The sequence below is a fragment of the Amphiprion ocellaris genome, chromosome 5, assembly GCF_022539595.1.
Source record: "Amphiprion ocellaris isolate individual 3 ecotype Okinawa chromosome 5, ASM2253959v1, whole genome shotgun sequence".
NCBI lineage: Eukaryota > Metazoa > Chordata > Actinopteri > Pomacentridae > Amphiprion > Amphiprion ocellaris.
This window is the reverse complement of record NC_072770.1, coordinates 11,052,694-11,073,709: the sequence shown is the minus strand read 5'-3', so window position 1 is coordinate 11,073,709 and position 21,016 is coordinate 11,052,694. Positions and strand designations below refer to the sequence as shown.

At 37.8% G+C, this 21,016-nt stretch overlaps 1 protein-coding gene across 2 annotated transcripts in view; it reads right to left on the bottom strand.

The window, feature by feature from the left end:
* Positions 1-11,527, bottom strand: part of rspo4 (R-spondin 4) — a 52,518-nt gene extending 40,991 nt beyond the window's left edge. Inside the window, exon 1 of one of the 2 annotated variants that reach the window (XM_055010432.1) lies at positions 11,058-11,527. In XM_055010432.1, coding sequence (XP_054866407.1) covers positions 11,058-11,136 — 79 coding nt within the window. In that variant the 5' untranslated portion in view covers positions 11,137-11,527. The remainder of the gene's footprint in view (positions 1-11,057) is intronic. The other variant, XM_023298809.3, reaches the window with a different exon arrangement.
* Positions 11,528-21,016: the final 9,489 nt, after the last annotated feature.

The window sequence follows — 21,016 nt, the reverse complement described above, 5'->3', positions numbered from 1 at the left end:
GCATGTTACAAAGTGCTTCACATCAGCAGCAAATGACACATTAAGTTTAAAAGCAGGAAAAAAAGTTAATTATATGAAAACCAAAGCAGAGGAGGAACAGTAAAGAAGATGTAATAAACCGAAGATCTATAAAATACCAGTCAAGGGTAGGAATAGAATAAACAGAATATCAAAAAAGACATTTCAAGAAAATTAAAACTTGTGTAAAATCAGGAAATGTTTTAAGAGGAGATTTTAAGACATTACTGACTTGGCTAATTCTATTTCGCAGTTCAATTGGAATGCTAAATTAACATGCAAATTAAAATATCCCCCCAAAAATTAAGCTATAATGGGCTATGAGAGTCAGGCCTAAAGTCTAAGCCAAAGTAAGTCTCGTATTATGGCTAAAGCAATGATGTCTGCTCTTAAACACACACGAGACTCAGCAGACGAAGCAGGAATGCTTCCAATCCGATGGGGATAAGGAGGGATCTGGAAAGACGAATTGAATCTGGAGGACGAGTGCGTGAGTCTGAGCAATCGCACTCTGATCCTCGCAAAATACCTGTGGCTGACTGCCGGCGTCCTCCTGGAGTATGTGTGTGTGTGTGTGTGTGTGTGTGTGTGTGTGCGTAGGTGTGTGTGTTGTCAGTCTGTAGATGTGGAAAGTTCAGTCAATTCTGAAAACGTCAAAGAAAATGCAATCAGTCCATAGATTGGGGTCATAAAGATCGCATAGCTTTTCAGGCCTCTGCAAAGTGAGAAATGTTCAACCTTACAAGCTGCATCATTATATACTCCTCAGTAAAATACGCATTTATTTACTCGCTTGCTCCTTTATAGACTTGTTTACTTGCTCGTAAAACCATTACCGGTTTGTGTGATTGACAAATTCCTCCAGCTTTATGATTGTCTAATGATGGGATAAAGAGCAATTTAAAGAAATGGGCTTTTTTTTCCCCCATCAAAACTAAGATTTATTAGTAAAATCGTCATCATAGATGTTCCTGTTTACTTTGTGTACCAGGTGTATGTTTATAAATCTGGAGGAAAAACAACAGGAGCTGAATAGTCCTTTTAAAAGGCACTTAACCTCTGTGGCTTCACTTCACTGACTTTTTTCTCCCTAGCAGCTCTTTTGATGTGAAAGTAATTCATCAAATAGAAAAACAAGCAAAACAACTTGTTTAATTGACATCAGCATTGAAAAAAGGCAACGGATTCACTTAAGAGCTGCTATTTTGCAGACAACCCATCATAAAGGAAAAATTTGTCACATAAAAACCAGAAATACTAGTTTCTGAAGCCTCAACAGACTAGAATGCAATGTGTGCCTATTTAAGTAGGTCGTAAATTTGACTGGAGAATGTAGGAATGGAGGAAACAAGTTAATTGACTGGACTCACCCCGATAACATCCTGCTTCGGGATTTTTAATGATCTGATTAGATGCAATGGTGGTAAAACAGGAATTTCCCTTCATTTAAGAAAACTTTACACTGAAGGAAGAGTCGTCAGGTGTTTCAGAGAAAGTCCAGTAAAAGATAAAAATACTTCACAGTCAATCTGTCCATCAACAGTCTGAGTAGAATTTTCCCAGAGAAAGACACGAATGTACTGCCAGCGTTGGCCAAATACACATCATAAGGTAAAATGATGTCCAAGCTGTGAAATTCAGAACAAGAAAGCAAACCTCTCTGATTTTAAAATGCCTTTTATAATGGTAAAAAAACAAACATCTTCTCATTTATTGGTTTTTCTTTATTTTCATCAACATTGTAGTGTAATATTCTTCTTTGAGTACAATGTGCTGAAAGTAAGTGATGATGTAATCCTGACAGATACTATTGATGCTATTGATAAGTAGTATGAGTGTATGAAGTACTTAATGTTGAATATTCCAATAACCATCAGTGTTTTGATTATGATGAATGTGTGATGGAAAAGAAGGCCTATACAGTGTGTGAGGAGGAAGGATTGAAAGGAGATCACGAAGTACAACTAATGACTCTGGAGTGAAGATGCATGGTTTCTAGGAGATGAAATGTGGAATATCCAATGCATAATGATGTATACTCAAGATATTATAACTTTTAACATATATTCTAATCATAAAAAATACACAAGTATGACATGCATGAAATCTATCACAAAATAAGGGGTAAGATGTGGATTGAAAGTCTGAACATGTCTGGGCATATTCTCTGTGATACATGACCTATTGATAACCTAATACTCATGCCCACTGTTGAAATGTAATTTGACAATGAAAACATGATATTTGGTGACAAGATCTGACCAATAGATTAAGAAAGGTATAAGGCTGTCAAAACCGTCACTCCTATAATACGCCCTATAGGCGTGGAAAAGTGACCAACACTCACAGCATAAAGGACGATGCACAACTCAGTTTCTTTAGTCCTTCTCGGGGTGTTATCACTGCTAGGAATTACTCTTGGATTTTTTGTCGACAAATAAATCCTGCTGCCCTCCGAATGCTGACTTCTCGTGGTGATTTTCTTGAAGATCTTTAAAGAAACTTTTTAGATGTTCGAACACGGTCAAGTCATAGACTCTGGCCTTGATTTGTAACTACGTTTACACTTCATCACTATTTATATTGGAGATTCTCACTGAAGACATCAAAACTATGAATGAACACGTGGAATTATGTAGTTAACAAAGAAGGGTAAAATAAGTCAAAACATGTTTTATATTTTAGATTCTTTAAAATAGCCACCCTTTGATTACTGCTTTGCACACTCTCGATGAGCTTCATGAGGTAGTCACCTGAAATAGTTTACCAACAGTCTTGAAGGAGTTTCCAGAGATGCTGAGCAATTGTTGCCCCTTTTGCCTTCACTCTGTGGTCCATCTCATCTCAAATCATCTCGTTTGGGTTCAGGTCAGGTGACTGTGGATCATCTGACGCAGCACTCCATCACTCTCCTTCTTGGTCAAATAGCCCTTATAAAGCCTGGAGGTGTGTTTGGGGGTCATTGTCCTGTTGAAAAATAAATAATGGTCCAACTAAATGCAAACCAGATGGGATGGCATGTCGCTGCAGGATGCTGTGGTAGCCATGCTGGTTCAGAGTTCCTTAAATTTTGAATAAATCCCCAACAGTGTCACCAGCAAAGCACCCCCACACCATCACACCTCCTCCTCCATGCTTCATGATGGGAAACATGCATGTAAAGACCATCCATTCACCTTCTCTGCATCGCAAAAAGACACGGCGAGTGGAACCAAAGATCTCAATTTTGGACTCATCAAAGCACAGATTTCCACTGGTCTAATGTCCATTCCTTGTGTTTCTTGGCCCAAATAAATCTCTTCTGCTTGTTGCTTTTCCTTAGTGGTGGTTTCTTAGCAGCTATTTGACCATAAAGGCCTGATTGGTTCAGTCTCCTCTGAACAGTTGATGTAGAGATGTGTCTGCTACTAGATTCTGTGTGGCATTTATCTGGGTTCTAATCTGAGGTGCTGTTAAGTTGCCATTTCTGAGGCTGGTGACTCGGATGAACTTCTCCTCATTAGCAGAGGAGACTCTTGGTCTTCCCTTCCTGGGGTGGTCCTCATGTGAGAAAGTTTCATCGTAGCGCTTGATGATTCAGCGACTGCACTTGGGGATACATTCAAAGTTTTTGTAATTTTCTGGACTGACTGACCTTCAGTTCTTAAAGTAATAATGGACTGTTGTTTCTCTTTACTTAGCTGACTGGTTCTTGCCATAATATGGATTCTAACAGTTGTCAAATAGGGCTGTCAACTGTGTACCAACCTGACTTCTGCACAACACAACTGATGTTCCCAACCCCATTAACAAGGCAAGAAATTCCACAAATTAACCTTGACAAGGCAAACCTGTGCAGTGAAAATCATTTCAGAAGACTACCTCATGAAGCTCAGTGACAGAACGTTTAGAGTGTGCAAAGCAGTAATCGAAGCAAAGGGTGGCTATTTTGAAGAATTGAAAATATAAAACATGTTTTGACTTATTTCACACTTTTTTATTTGCTACATAGTTCCATATGTGTTCATTCATAGTTTTGATGTCTTCAGTGAGAATCTACAATGTAAATAGTGATGAAAATAAAGAAAAACCATTAAAAGGGAAGGTGTGTCCAAACTTTTGACTGGTAGTGTATGTTTATGGTAAAGACACGATATCATAAAGTTCAGAGTTCAGAGTTAATAGCAGTAATAGCCACTGTAAAAAAAACAAAAAACAAAACACATATATTATATAGCTACTATTAGAAATGTCAAATAATTCAATACATTTTTGATGCCAGAAACAGGATTACTGATTTTCTGACAAACAGCTGTTAAGAAATACACTGACACAACACCTGTAAGGATTTGTTGATTTGTTCATAACGTGTAAAGTGCAGCTACAGTTTAGCAGCAAACAGGCTGAACCTGCCTCACTTTGACTGAAATTGGGTTTGACAAAGACGCAAGTGCTTTTTAAAACCCTGAAGGAACTCCACAACAATGACCCTGATGTTGCTAGATTTTAGAGCTGAGTTAATTAAAAAAAAAAAAAAAAGCTCTGAAAACACATTATACACAAACAGTTGTTTTATGGATTATTGGTAATTATGGACAACAAAGAATAAACCAATTTTGTCACCTGAATTCTGTCCAGAACAAGCTACACCTGATGAGCCTTTGCTCTTCAGGTGAACCAAACATTGGCCCAATGAACTCACTGACTTTAAGGTGTATTCCTGCTACCTGTCCAACTGTCAAATCATCAAATGTATGTGGAATTTTCTGTGCTTTCTTGAGAGACTTACTCATAGTTATAAACTACGCTGTTCATAGTTTATTGCAAAATTGGTGACATATAAACCTGAGTGTCCTGCCCATCGAGATGCATGCAGAACAAGCATGAATAGGTAAAGAAGAAATTGTTTCCTCTCTTTTTGTAGTATAAACACTGTAATGTAACTTACAGTAAGTCATTGACTAAGCAGCTGATCAAACTGCAAATCAGACATTCTTCGATTCTAAGTCTATTTATAATTTTCTTGTACTGTTCTTGTCTAAGAAACATGTGATATTACAATAAAGTTCACATTCCTCCTCTTTTTACATTAATTTGAGCCTTCATGAATCCACACACTCAGGTACTACAGCAGGCACATCAGTTAAAAGGTTCATATCGTGCCAGTTTTCAGCAAATTGGTAAACGTTTAACAATTTTTGAGCGTTTTTCAATTGTTCAACTCAAATAACAAAACAAAACAAGACAAAAAAATGGTTGATTTCACCATAACTTGGTTTTAGTTCTGTTCTAAATGAGCTTTTTCAGTGTCAGTGTAGCTTTAAATGTAGCTGCACTGCTGCTGTCCCCGCCCCTTCAGGAAGAAAACTCTCTCTATGTCCGTGATTGACAGTGCAGAGCAAAACAGTTAACCAGATGACAGCCAACCTTGATGTGAATAAGTGGGTAAAACCAGAACTTTCTATCGCTTTGAGCTCTCTGAGCGATCATTTAAACATGGAAACAACACAGTTGTAAATCTGTGTCTACAGAGCTCCGGCCATACAATCAAAGCTAATGCTAATGTTAGCCACATTAGCCACACATTGTGCTCAAACTTTAGCTATTGTTGTGGGGACATCATCATTAATAATAGCAATAATCCACTGGGTGTTCAGTTCCTCAGATGCTGTCAGTACGCAAAGACTCTTGTGTTGACTCTTACAGCCAAGAGCAGAACATTTGGGGAGTTTTGTTCGTGGTTCAGACATTTTAGAGTTTAGCAGGAGAAGCTGTAGGAAATAAACAAACCTGGTGGACTGAGAGACAGCTGCCCATTCTGATTGGTTCACCTGGAAGTAGGGAGGGGGCGGGGCTATACAAAGATTTAGCGAGACGGCTGTTATTTCCCGAGCAAAAACGTTCAGTAAAATTTTTACTGGCTTGTAAAGCTGGGAGGCCACCTCACAGTGAGAAGGGTTAAGGAATAGCAGAAGTAAATCTTAACAGCTTTTATTTTACATCTCCAAGTTTCTAGTAATCACAAAACTCAATATAAATGACTTTTTGCCATATTACTTTTAAGAATGCAAGGATTTGATGCTTAGTAGGTATCCACTGATATGGGTGTGTTTTGGGCTAAAATGTAATGTTTTAACAGCATGTGATATTAAAGAACCTGTCATTCTTAACGAGACTTCTTCATCAACTATAACTGAAGATGTAAAATAGAAATGGGAGTGATTAAATGTTCCCTTCTGTTGATGAAATAGATCAGTTTTTCTCCTGCAGTTATGTTCTTCTCTATTTTCGTAATCTTTCATTGTTCTATTACTTTTATTGTCCGCTAAGGAAGCATTATTATTATTATTGTTTTATTCAAGACTCTGTTTCAGGGTAATTTGTGGCTGCCTTCTAACTTAGCCGCTAGCAGTTAATGTAGCCTTAACCTCTGAGAAAGAAGCAAATTTCCTGGATTGTGGCAACTGTTTGTGTTTCTTGTTCAGATTTTTGTTGCTTGAGAGACATTTCTGAAAACAGAGTCCTAAGACCTGAAGTATCGCATTTAATCTATCAGTGATCAGTCAGTAAAAATAATGATACTGATAACTGGGAAATTGCTAAATATGCGGCCATGATGTTTGTTCTAATCCAAGTGTTATGGCTTTAATTCGTAAGTCTAATGACTCTAAGAGGAACAGCAATGCAGTTTAAAACCACAGATTAAATTGTTTTTATCACACTGAGCCTTCAAACTTATATTGTTAATGATTCTCCAATCAGTCATAGCTTAGGAAGTACTAAAAACTAAATTTACCCCTATTAAAGAAGTAAATGTAGATGAAATGATGGTACCTATGGAAAGAGGTGTCCACTGCGGAGTACATTTCACCAGAATAACTCGTTTTCACTGAGCTTTGGGACCTGCTGAGGTCCCGACCCATTGTCTTAAAAACAGTTTCTCTACACATATGCTATCGATCTGCAGGCTTACGGGACTTTTAGAGGAGCGGCAGGTTTAGGTAGCGTAAAAACGGCGATCTTTGACCTCACATGGGATTGCCTTGGGCTTTTAACAAGCACCAGGTGGAAGAAGCTCTGTTGGGATTTTCATGGAAACATGGTAGCGTTTAAAAAGGGACTTCCACCCTGAAAGTGAATTCACTAAAAGGAAGGTATGAAGATGGTTGAATGGAAGCAATATTTTTTAATAGTGGTGATGGAGACACCAAGAAAACGTCCATGTAAGAAGTAAAGATGTATTTTTATAAAGGTAAAACCAACAAATGCAATTCAACAGTTAGTTTTACTCTCAGTGAAGCAGCATTCTTTTCCTTTTAATGAATCCTATGTAGTTTCCAGCAATGATTCTTGCTTATCTTTCACAAATAAAAGTTGAACAGACTGGGATTTGGTCATTTTATATATTACATTTATGTTAAAATGTGATAAGAATGTTGCAAGTTTCTAAAGTTTAAATGCAATTATACCATTAAATGTCACATATTCTACATATAAAGAGATAGAAAGTGCATTAGGCTGCACTTTCTCAGCTGCATATTATGCCCAGATGGCGAGTCTGATACTAAACATGCCAGTAAAGGTGAGTTCAGGTGCATTTACCCAGAATGGAAATAGCAAGAATTCCATTTTAAGGTGGATTTCTCTCTGTAACATACAGCAGTTGCCGCCTCTGCTTGTGTAGATGAAGCCAAAGTCTCCACAACGCAACACAATGTATACATTAACACAGAAAACGTGCCAGGTGGAGTGACGTGTTTAAACAAATCAAGCTGTGCAGATTTCCAGACGATTGATAGCAGTCGGCTTAAAGATGTACTGTGTTTTCTTTTTCTTTTTCTCCACCCTTTGATTTTACGGTTTTCTGTTACAATTTTAGATGATAATCCTAAATAAGCTGCGTTAATTCTCATGCTTCTGCTGTTTCTTTACACCTCAACTGAACTTTATGAAGTAGCTCCCAGAAGTAAAAGAATATTATAAAGGAACAGCAGGTGGTGAAGTCTCACATCAAACACAACCACTCCCTGATTATTTTCTTTTTTGAATATCTGCCGTCTCCCATCTCTCTCCTTCTTTATTTTGTGTCATTATCTGCACTGTAATCTGTTTAGTAAAAGCAAATTAATAAGCAATAATAACTTTTCTTTGCTGTCTGCGTGCTTGATCACTATCTTTCTCACCAATGCAGTAATGCTGTTTCACATTAAGTTAATCAATACTCATGGAGATCTTGTTGCACGGCTGCGATTGTTTTCTGTCGCACAACCTCTGATAAATACCAAATGGCTCAGCGGATTTGCTTATTGATTGTAAATAAAATCCAGCTATAATGCATGCATGATGTGTATTTTTAACTATTTTAGACTCCTGAGTGTCTTTTTAAAAAAAAAATCTGGACTTTGTTTTCTGGAAAATGCAGTTAAATTTCTTTTAAGTGCATGTTTATTTCTTTGCGATTCTTCATCCTGAAATGTCCTCCCAGCACAGTGACAAATTACTGAGACTTTAATGTGCCTAAAAGTGGTGCAAACAAACAGTAATTTACACTAATTTGCACTTTCATTTAATGTTCAAGTTAAGCAAGCTAACATGCATGCAGATTTCTGTTTGGCTTCAAACATTTTCAGTTTAGTCCGGCTACAGAACACTGAGTGATTTAAATTAGAGTAAATAAACAAAAACAAAAACAAAACAAAACTGTGTTACTGCACTGGGGCCCAAACAGGAGCACAGTTAAATCTACATGCTTCCACCAGCAGCAACACCTGAACCTGATTACAATTACGCCTCATAAATAGGCCTCTTTAAATCTGCGCTCAGGATGAATGATCCACCAGGGGTAAATATGCACACAAATACATTTATATAGCTGAAATAACTCCCACAGTGCTTATTTTCTAATGTTTTCCTACAAAATTATGTCGTAAATGCTGTAAAACTCAAATTCCCTGAGATAAAGCTTAAGGCATGTGCAGAAAAGTGAATTTTTCACCAGGTATTTGGGCCAAATTTCACCCTTTCACTTATACAGGCTAATAATAACGAATTTGTTGGTAAATTAGGGTTATGCTTCATCTTTTCTGTTTATATTGTAATGTAGCATCGATTTGACTGCTGTGTTCGAGGTGTACGTGGCAGAACAGCAGACTGGCAGCGCTTCGCTTTATCTCTGCACTCACTGCAGGGAAGCATCTACCACTTTTCTTTCCTCTCTTCTCTCATAAAGCAGCCACAGGTGCTCACAATTACCTACAGTAACCATACAGAAACACATTCAGCACTAATGGATGTAATAATGGCTTCAGCCTCCTGACCTCTGGAGTTCAGCTTTCTCTCTCAAACGCTTTTCAGCCCTTTCTGTCTCTGTGTTTTAACAGCTCGAGCAACCAGGTCCAGATGAGGGCCAAAGGGTGGCAGGAGTGAGAAGATATGGGGAGTAAATGAAGAAAAAGAAGGAAAAGAAAAAGGGGGAAGTGAAGAATAAAATCTCGGCGCTGTGAAGAAATGAATTCTGACAGCGGGTCAAACTGTCGTTCCCACAGCTAACATTTGACCCCTCAGACCTATAAACCGGATCCAACTTCAGCCTGTTCTCATCTATTAGCATCAAACGTCTCAATCCAGGACTGAATCATCACTTTGTACAACATAAGAGAAGAATTTTATACAACTTGCACACTGCAACACGCATTTGCTCTTTTTTTTTGCTTTTTTTTTTAATATTGCTTTGACTTGACTTGTCTGGCTGCAGTGTTTACACACTATTACACCAGAAGCCATTTTATAATTGTACTTTAGCAAAGATGTGCACACCTACTATTAGATTCTTATCTTAACTTTGACTTTGCAAGTTATTTTGCACATTATTTCCCTTTATTTTTCCTGTGTGAGCCCCTAAATATCTTGAATTTTGCTGTAAGAATGTCTGAAATTATGTTTTTTGAGTTTTTAAAGCTGCATCAACCCTTTTTTAAACTTGAACTGACATAATGGTGCTTTTACAAGCTGTTATCTGGGTTTCTTTTGCACAGTAGTTTCCCTTCATTTTCTTAAATGCAACACGTGAGCTGCTTGAAGGTTGCTCTAAGAATGCCTGAAATTCATATTTTGAAAGCTGTATCGGCCCTTTTTCAAACTTGAACTGACATAATCGTGCTGTCACAAGCAGTTATCCTGGATGAGAATCAGCGACGGCTTCATGCAGCCCCTGTAATCACTATCTAACATCTCACCTCACTGGGGGGAAATGTCGGAAGCTAAAATGATGGCATAATTGAGTCCGGATCCCCCTCTATTAGTCCCAAATTCCTGAGGAATTTCCAGACACTGGTAGAACACCGTGAGGCTGCGGTCGGAACTGAATTATCTCATAAAAACTCACAAGTCTGAGAAGAGTTTCCCAAACACTGGTGGCACAGAGATTGCCAAAAAGTGACAAAATAAGTCAGCTGTTTGTTTGGAAGGAAAAGCTGCTAGACGTCTGGATAGAAGGATGCTTCATTCATCCTCCTGGGGAAATTAAATGCATCCAGTTGCTCACACATGTTATATTTTTAAAAATAAATGAAAATGTGCAAAATAATGTGTGACAATAATGTGCAAAAAAAATGATTGCTGGTGTAAAAGTGCACAACTTATGATAATAAGGAAAAACTATTGTGCAAAAGACGGTGCAAAGTAACGTGCTGGTAGAAGAAACAATATGACATATCACTAATCACAAAGTTTTTATGAATTATTTTCAATTAAACCAGATGAATTGCTATTATTCTGGTGGAATACAGTTTATTTTATGCATTTATTATCAAATGTTTCATGAAAATACCCATTGAATCACTGAAAACTGCATCTTTATATATATTTTTTACCAGCACCTGCTCTCTAGTGGAACCATGCGGTAGCTGAAGCTGTTTCGTCCATTCAATAATGGCAGTTTTTACATCTTGCGTATGTTTTATTTTCATGCAAACGTGGAATACAACTTCAACATTACTAAGAAATCTGCCTGTAGAAACTGCTGAACATCTCGCTTCATGCTGTTTCGGCGGTTTACTCACCGCTTTGCTTCTGCACGACGCCGGACCCCATCCTGATCACCTCACATATCAAGGACATCACAAGGAGTCGCGAATGCATCTGGGCTGCTGGCAAGCGCCCGCTTCAGCGCCAGGCTGCGGACATCTGCAAGGACTCCAGAGGGTGGCAGGTTTGTTAACTTAAAGTTCCACGGCGAGGCGCAGAGAGGAACGAGGAAGAAAGGGGGAAAAAGAGGGGGGAAAGACAGTGGGTTTAAAAGATGAAGGGCAGGATAGAGAGGTAATCTTTCAGGGCCCAGAGCAGCGAGAGGAGAGTGGAGACAGAGGAGGAAATCCTCTTCTCCTTTGTCCTGTTTTATGCAGATGATTTAGGGCTAAAGATGAGGAGGCAGGCGACCATAAACAACAAAAGAGGAGCACCGGAGAGTCGAGGTGAGCAGAGCTGAGAGCCTCGTCTTGCCTCCCCAGACTGGCAGATCGGAGGGAGAGCTCAACATTTAACTACCACTGTCAAATTTGCGATAAACGAGCTCCACTTATCCCATAGCCATCTTTAACCCTTTAAAGGCTCTCGTGGCCTAAGTGGTTCCACATTTGCAGCCTGATCTTTAGCCCCCTCCCTCTCTCCTCCTGGCTCTATCTATCGTTGCTCTTATTTTTTTTTTTTTTATTATTATCCCCGTTCCTGCACCGGGCAGTATTGTTTTCTGTGGCAGTCCTATTAAGTGTGGGCAGTCGGTCAAGTTAATTTGACCACCCTGAGAGGGCAAAGGAAAACAGCTGCCAAGGAGCAGAATTTGATTAAAGCACTGCCAGGTTCTTGTAATGGATTTGTTGTGCCTGTAAGGTAAGCAGGGCGTCATGTTTAATACAAACTCAGGCATAAACAGGAAGTAAACCCACTTCTATGGATTATTACAGTCCTTCCTATAAGGACAGTGATGGTTGGGTAAAAATATGTTGGATGAGTCATTCAATTCTCTTCTCTAATGGGAAAAAAACATGCACAAACAAACAAAAAGGTTTCAGAATTTTCCTGATCACTATCATGATATTGGCTACTGTACAGTGTAAAATAAAAATGGTAAAATAACACTCGTATTCAGGCAGCCACAGTGGTAAAAAATATACTGGAAATTAACAGAAAATAGGCATCTCATAAATATACCACAATTTTCCTGAATTAATATACTTTTTCTAGCCAAACTTTTACTCAAGATTGTTGAATTTTTTAGACTTTTAATGTTTTATTGAAAAGCTAGTTGCATTTAAAAAAAACAAAAACAAAACAATAAAAAACAATGAAATGACGGGTAATATACAGTAAAATAATATTTATATGCAGTGATAGATTAATAGATACATGGACACATGAAAACATATACTGATAAATAATGTATATGATGACAAAAACTGTATTTTGACAGATTACCAGTGCTTACAGATATCATACACTGATAAAGACACAATTATTCAACACATTTGTTCTGAAACTTTCAAGAATTATCCAAGATATTTCTCATTTAACAAGCAAATTTATGGAAAATGACAGAAAAAAATCATTCTTTTTATGTTAATTGTCACTAAATCTATGTAATTATGCAATATATTTACAGTATTACACAGTAATACAGTATTAAAATTAATCATAGCATTATCTTACATTAAAATGAAAGAAAATTACAAAAATTTCAAGACAATTGTATTTTTATGTAAAACAAATCCCACTCTTAAAAGAAATATTAAAATTATAAATAGAAAAATATATTTTATGGTTTATAAGAGTTTAGATTAGACCTTTCTTGTAATTTAATTGATATTTCTGTGCATGTCAACATTATGAAGAAAATTCTGCAAAATAATTTTTTTACAGTGTGTGTGCAAGATATAATAAATGTGAACTTATTCTACATTATAATTAAAATATAATATTCACTGCAAGAGCATAAAAGATTCCCTTTCTGTTATTATAGCTAAAAATGGTTTCTAAAAAAAAATCTTCTGGAAGATTTAGTGACAAATTAAAGGTAAAACCAGCATAAAGTGCATTATTAAGGTGTTGGGGCATTGCCTGCTACCAGACCAGCTTCATGCTCCTTGGCATTGATCCCTTAAATCTCTGGAACTCTACTCGAGGAATGCAGCATCATTATACCAAAGAAATTCCTTCGTTTATTGGGTGACTGCCGTCTGACACATCGGTCCAAAATCTGCTTCAAATATTCGACTGATTTGAGATCCACTGATTGCAAAGGTCACAGGAAATGATTCACTTTTCATCAAACCATTTCCAAACCACACAAACAAAAAATATCTAAAACATCAGAACAGAGCCACCAGATACTTTAACTGTAGGAGTCCAGGGTTCAGGTTTTTCCTTTAAACTGTCACTCATCTATTGTAATGTCAAATTATACATTATAATCCATGTAGTAAAAGTGATTGTAGCAATTCATGTAAATGGACGTCGAATCTAAGAACCAATATCTGCATTTAAAGTACTTTTCAGTAGATTAATTCATCTCTGTCTCCTAGAAATGACATTAATTAACTATGAATTAGTTTTTAAAAACATTTTACAAGTTGTAATGAAACATCACAGCTGTGGAGGAATCACATTTATGTCCATGACAGTGTGTGGTTTGGGTTAAGCAACAAAAGAATATTGATTAAACTTAATAAAATAAAAAGTATTTTTGTACATGTACAAGTCCTGTTTTGTTCTTTAAGTCACTTTTTTTTTTAACATTGCCTCACTTTGTCTAAGAGCTGTGGCTGCAAAACATAAGGTTTATCATGCTTCAGTTGCTGTACTATACTGTATTTTAAGAGCAGATTTTGTCAATAAAATAGCTTGTTTAATAAATTTCAGAAAATCTGAGATATTTAAACAATAATAAGACTTTCTGAGCATTTAAAAACATTCTCAGTTCAATAAAAAAGCATAAAATCACACAGTACAATAGACATTGTAGAATTATACTGTGAGAATCTTAGAATAATTTGATTATTAAAGAACCAGCTCTTGAGTAGAGAAATAACAATACTTGATGTGTTCTGTTTCAGTGCAGTTTTGTGAAGCTTTAATAACAAAAAAACCCCAAAACAATTCAGTATCAACATTTTGCAACCTAATAAATAAGTTGGTTAACATGTTGTCCTTATTATATCAATAAAAAATGCTAAAAATGCTAATTAGTGCTACATTTTGTTTTGTCAAAAGAGACATTTTCATTAAGATAATGATTTGTTTTCTGACTGAATTATTTCACTTTCTTTGATGTGGACATGAAATATAAACTAAATAAAACACTGTTTGTGTTCAAAAGCATAAATATGAGTGTATTAAGCCAGAAGTGAAGCATGCGGTCGCAGCGCTGCGGCTTCCACTTTGACTCACATCCTCTGTTGCACGTCATCCTCTCTTGTTTGTTCTCTCTTTTTATTCAGAGCAACTTTAATGTTCGATGTCACGTCTCTATTTAGGCTAATTTTCCACTAAGCTGATTTACTGACTGACTCACAGCAGCTTTCATTACCAGATCAAAGATGCAGTTTTATGTACCAAACAAAATCTGCTGTTTTTTTTTTTTTTTTTTTTTTGTCCTTTGCACACTATAAAAAGGCAAATGAGTTTGTGGAAACAGTGGAAGAACCTCATCTTGACAATTTTCTCCTTGTTAGTTTAGATGATACATACTCCACTGTTCAAAAGTTTGGGGTCACCCAGACAATTTCATGTTGCATGAAAACTCACACTTTTATTCATGTGCTAACATAATTGCCAAAGGGTTTTCTAATCATCAATTAGCCTTTCAACACCATTAGCTAACACAATGTAGCATTAGAACACAGGAGTGATGGTTGCTGGAAATGTTCCTCTGTACCTCTATGGAGATATTCCATTAAAAATCAGCTGTTTCCAGCTAGAATAGTCATTTACCACATTAGCAATGTCTAGATTGTATTTCTGATTAATTTAATGTTATCTTCATTGAAAAAAACACTGCCTTTCTCTCAAAAATAAGGACATTTCTAAGTGACCCCAAACTTTTGAACAGTACTATATATATATATATATATATATATATATATATATATATATATATATATATATATAGACTTCTCAGTACACCTTTTGATCCTGCAGATTTGAAAAGTGTTGCATGCTTTCTGTGCAAAATTGCAACATCATGTCACTAAAACAGGAGTGTTTTTATTCCTTCCAGCAGTCAGGGTGGCCTCAGGACCCCTAAATGAAAAGGTCACAGGTCTGATTTACGCAGCAGCTAATGGATCCTTATCTGCAGAAACTAAATCCTTGTTTGCTCCTAAAAGCCTCAAATAAAAGAGAGCAGCCAGCGAGGCCCGAACTGAACTTCAGTTCTCCGTGTCGTCAGCGATTTAGGTTTTCATTTGGGATCAAGACGTCAATATAACTGTGATTTACACAAAGTCAAATGATGCTTTTGTTGTATGTTTAGAATTTCCCCGACTGAAACCTGCAGCTGTATGAACGTCCCCTCGAAAACTGACATGTTTTGGCAGTTTGAGATCTGCTTTAGCCAAACTGATTATCATGGTGCACATGTGAAGACTTCATAGCAGCAATATCCTCCATCTCTAGGTTCCTTCTGGTAGCTGAAGCATTTCTCTGGAATGCACAGAAATGGTAGAAAAACAAGAATAACTTTCCTGTTTTTTCTTTACTTCCAACAGAGATGGCTCTATTGAGATACAAGGTTTTAATTTGTCTCCCTCCCCACACATTAAGCAATAATGGAATCTGTGACTGTCAGGCTTCCACATTAAGCCTGGTTGTAATTTTTATTTAGATGTTTTGCGGCCGCAGTCTTTTCAAGGGGTTGGACAGAGTAAACTGTGGCCTGTGGTGGAATTAGAACAAGAGAGACGTTAAAAAGAAGGAGAACTTTGGTTGGTATCTGAAGCCTCCGTCTGCTCCGCTGACGCGAAGTTCAAGCTTTCTTCTCTCAGATTTAACGCGCTGAGAGGAAGATTTAGTGGCTGTTCAGAAAGTATTCAGACCCGTTCACATCATTCACATGTTGCTATGTTGCAGCCAGATGGAAAAGCAACAAAAAAAAAGTCTGTTGAAGTACTTTAAATACATGCTTTAGCTTTAGGATTGCAAAATGAATCTATTTAACTCATATCACATTGAAAGCAAGTTAAACACATGATGTTCTTGTGCTAGCACATTTAGAAGACTGTTCCTAAGGGTTCAAAAGCATAATGATGCTCTACTGATACAACTTTGAAAATGCTTTGCAGTATTGTTCTGTTTTAGCACAGCAACAAGTCAACTTTCTCAAAGACAGAAGAACCGCTAATATGTTACAATCACCTTTCCAGGATTCTTCAACTAAAATAAAATCTAAAAATCTGACTTTAATTTAATGTAAAGATAAAATTTCTGACTTCTTTGAGGGAAAAAAAGTGAGTTTAACATTACAGCTACTGTGTATTATGCACAATTGCCTGTGATGGTCCGTAAAACACATTTTTTGTCATCTTGCCTGATGGGCACATCAGGGCTCATATAGATGATTATAGATAACATGCCACATTATATTCACCCCCTTGATAGATTTGTATTTAGAAAAATACTATGTAACAGATTTAAACATTAAAACAGATGCAGTTTGCTGTTTGCAGTTGTTTGGATGCGTGTCAAATTATGAAGGTAAATTCAATGCTAATTATTTTTTGAGGTTTGATCTGTTCTCCACATACTCTTGAGATAAATTAGTTGCTTTTCAGCTGCCAAATGCACTATTATATTCAAAAGCTAATTGCTAACTTTGCCAACAGTTCGGTACAAGTTTACCACAGCTGCTTACTCGAAACAGCTGCATCTGGAAATGACCCTGTGATCAGTGAGAGTGACCTTAACAACTGAAGTTATGAGGTGCAAAAGCAAAACAATGACCTAAAAGATGTTGAAAACCTATATGATTATAAACAAAATAGTAATTATCAGACCTTTAAGTAGTTCCTTGGTGAGAAGGAACCTGCTGTGATTTTATTTTGAAATTAAATTCAGCTCTTTTTACATCTGTTGGCCACGTCAACTCATAAGTTATCAACACTCTTTCTAATGCCAAAATGACTCCAGATTTTATACTCATTGGTTGCAATCGGGCTGAAGCATTAACACTCAAAATAACTGATCTAAAATTAAGTCTTAATGGCTAAAATTGTCACGGCCCCCCACCTGACCTCCCCTTCCTCTCTCCCTCCTTTTTGCTCTGCCTCTTTATTTCTGCCCTTCCCTGTTCTTCCCTCTCTGTCCACTCTGCTCTCCTGTCCTGCCTCTCTTGCTCCACTGTGCCACTCTCTGCAGTGGCTGCAACAAATCAGCCTCATCGGTCTCCTCAGCAGAACTCTGGGCGGCTGCGGCTCAACACACCTGTTCCCCATCCTCTGCATTAAAAGCCGGTTCCACACTCCACACCCTGACAGATTGTAGCTTCAGCTTCATGCTGTCAGTTCTCGGCCATTGCACGTGTTTTGCTCTTTTGCATCCTGTTCACCACTAACTTGTGTTCTGTTCTTGCAGTTCCGCTGGCCGCGCTGCCCAACCGCTTGCCAGACCCTCTGGCCCTCCAGCCTGCTCGGTTCTGCCCAGCCACTTCCTGGTCCCTTGGACCCACCGGCCTTGCCTGGTTCTGCCCAGCCTCTCACGGCACCCTTAGACCCCCATCCCTTCCCTGCCAGTGAGTTTAGTTTAGTTTACTTCCCTTCTTGGTTTTTTTCCTTTAGTCCAGGTTTATTGTTTATTTAATAGTTTGTAGTTGGTACTCCTTCCTCTCATCTTAGTTCGGTCTTGTTTCGTTATCTATTTGTGAAATAAATCCCTTTGAATCCTGACTGGTCTGTCTAATCTGTGCACTTTCTCCTTTGGGTTCTCACCTGCGCCCTGACAAAAATAACCAAACAGCTACAGAAAAAACACAGTGGGCAGATTTGAAGAAACAGATGCAGTTAAGTAGAAGTATTTACTGTGGAAAAACAAAAAATACCTATGCTACAAATCTATCTTTCATTGCAAATTTTTCCTTCTTTGTCATTGAAATGATTAATTCAGAACAAATGCATTTTTTACCAGGCTTTAGTGCTGTTTCTTGGGCACCGCTGTACCTCTCCCCATCATTTAAAAAAAAAAAAAAGTGGAATGTCATTTGATCATGGGAAAGTATGTTTTTATAGAGGAATGAACTCAAAAACCATATAAACAACTCACTGAAGTATGCAGATTACAGGGGATTAGAGTCCAAAAAACAATTAGGTAACATCCATAAAAGGGTACGCACGCTCACCAAGAAGAAAAATGCTATTTTGATCTTTGTAGCAGAAATTCTTCACTGCATGTATTTCCTGAGTCTCAAATGTAAGTAAAAAGGTAATGTATGGAAATGAAAGCAGTGTTCTTCACCGAAATAAAGTGAAAAAATGTATAAAAAAGTAAAAACCTCTTCAAATAGTACATCATATCTGCATCCAGGAGCAACCCCTACAGGAATAACAAAGTCACAAGCAATTTATCATTGAGTTGAACGCTGCAGGTTCACAACCACCGAGTCCACAGAGTGTCCATCACAGTAACCCAAGAAGTTATTAAAGCGCCAAACTGCTGTTTCTTTATTGACTGATGGACCTTTATTTAGCCTGCAGACACAGACTTAACCAGCTGCTGACAGACTGCCACTAAACACGTTGTTAGCACACACTTAACTTCACAGATATACACAGTTGGAGGCTGATTTGGTCGTGGGGGTAGGAGGGCGAAGCTTTTTCCTCACTGTGGTGTTGTTTTACCAGCCATCAACCACCAAAATCACCTCCAGGGGCCTGCAATTGTTCACTGTTTGATTTCCAAACATTAGTTTTTTCTTCAGTTTTAAGTGCATACCCGCTCTGTATGTGCCTCTTCACAACTAATTCAATGCTTTGCACAATAATAATACAATAATAATATATAAAAAAAAAATATGTGACATTAATTTAAACCAGGGTATCAACCTCAGATAAACTCTACAGATTTGTAATATAAAGGGAAATGTACATTACAAATGGGAAATGTAGGAAGATAAACATCAGCCTAAATGGAGAAAAAATAAACCACTGATTATTTAAAATGAGCTCTTGATGGTAAATTCTACAGTAACTGTAAAATTGCTCACCCACCTTGGAAATTTTCCCCTATCATTGGTTTTCAAGACTGATTCATGGTCAATTTCATTGACTTTTTTGACAAGAATTTACAAAAAGACACTCTTTCAAGTCTAAATGAAGCAAAATTCTACAAAGTAATGTCAATTCATTTAAATTCTAAAATGGAAAATAAGCAATTGCACAAGTATTCACCGCCTTTAAACTGACTCACCTAATTCAAGACAGATACAGCCCATTGCTGCTAGAAGTCATGCAGATAGTGAAATTCAAATCATTGAGTGCAGTGAAAGTGTCTCGACGAGTGTCGTATAAAGACACCTGGCAAAGAGAAAGCCACTGTTAAAAAAAATAAATATCAACTATGATATACCAAACAGCATGTGTGAGAATTTGAAGTCAGCTGGAAGAAGGCTCTTTGGACCGTCAGACTAGACTCTATGTTTGGCATCACAAACATACCATCCACACTGTGAAGCATGATGTGAGGCGTGGTGGTGGCAGCATCATGATGTGAGGCGTGGTGGTGGCAGCATCATGATGTGAGGCGTGGTGGTGGCAGCATCATGATGTGAGGCGTGGTGGTGGCAGCATCATGATGTGAGGCGTGGTGGTGGCAGCATCATGATGTGAGGCGTGGTGGTGGCAGCATCATGATGTGAGGCGTGGTGGTGGCAGCATCATGATGTGAGGCGTGGTGGTGGCAGCATCATGATGTGAAGCGTGGTGGTGGCAGCATCATGATGTGAGGCATGGTGGTGGCAGCATCATGATGTGAAGCATGGTGGTGGCAGCATCATGATGTGAGTCACGGTGATGGCGGCATCATGGTATGAAGCAAGGTGGTGGCAGCATCATGATGTGAGGCATGGTGGTGGCAGCATCATGATGTGAAGCATGGTGGTGGAAGCATCAGGATGCGAGGCATGGTGGTGGATGTATCAGGATGCGAGGCATGGTGGTGGAGGCATCATGATGTGAGGCATGCTGTGACAATGCTTCTTAGCAACAGGTTTATTAAGGTAGAGGCTACAACTAATGCAGCACAATAGACCCTAGAGGACAACCTGATGGAATCTGCAACTGCAACCTGGGAGAAGATTTGTTTTATAAGAAGACAGCTACCTGATTCATACAGTCAAAGCTACACAGAAATGATTTAAAGACAACAAGGTGAATGTTCTGGAGGTCAAGTCCACTGAGAATATGTGTCTGGACTTGGAAAAAGGGCCATCCCAGTAGCAACCTGACTTTACCTAAACAGTTCACAGGTTCAATACTGCTATTGCAGCGAAAGGTACATTTACTAAATACTGACCTGAAGAGGATGACCAATGGGGTATGCAGGGTTAAGCAGCATTAGATGTACTGATAATGAAAAAGTGAAGTAGTTTCAATAATGATCATTCCTTGGCAGCAAAGTAAGCATTACCTAGTGAGTTTACTAGGCAACAGATGTGAGGTGGAGACCCAGTTAGATCATGAAATTCTCCTCTTTGGAAATATATTCATGTACTTCTAAATTGCTCAGTTGCAAAATATGTTTTCTTGAAACTATAACTATTAAATGGGTAAAGTTTAGCAGCAACATGCAATACTTTGTGCTGCATGCAAGTTATGCAAAGATTGAATCGGTTTAGGTTTGCCAGTGGCTGTAGAAAGCACAGGACACCAACAGTGAAGACCGGCTTGGATTCTGAATTGCATGTATGTAATGTTTAGACAACACATACCTTTTGGTTAAGATTAGGGAACAAATGTAGTTAAGATACCATTTTTTAGGTAAC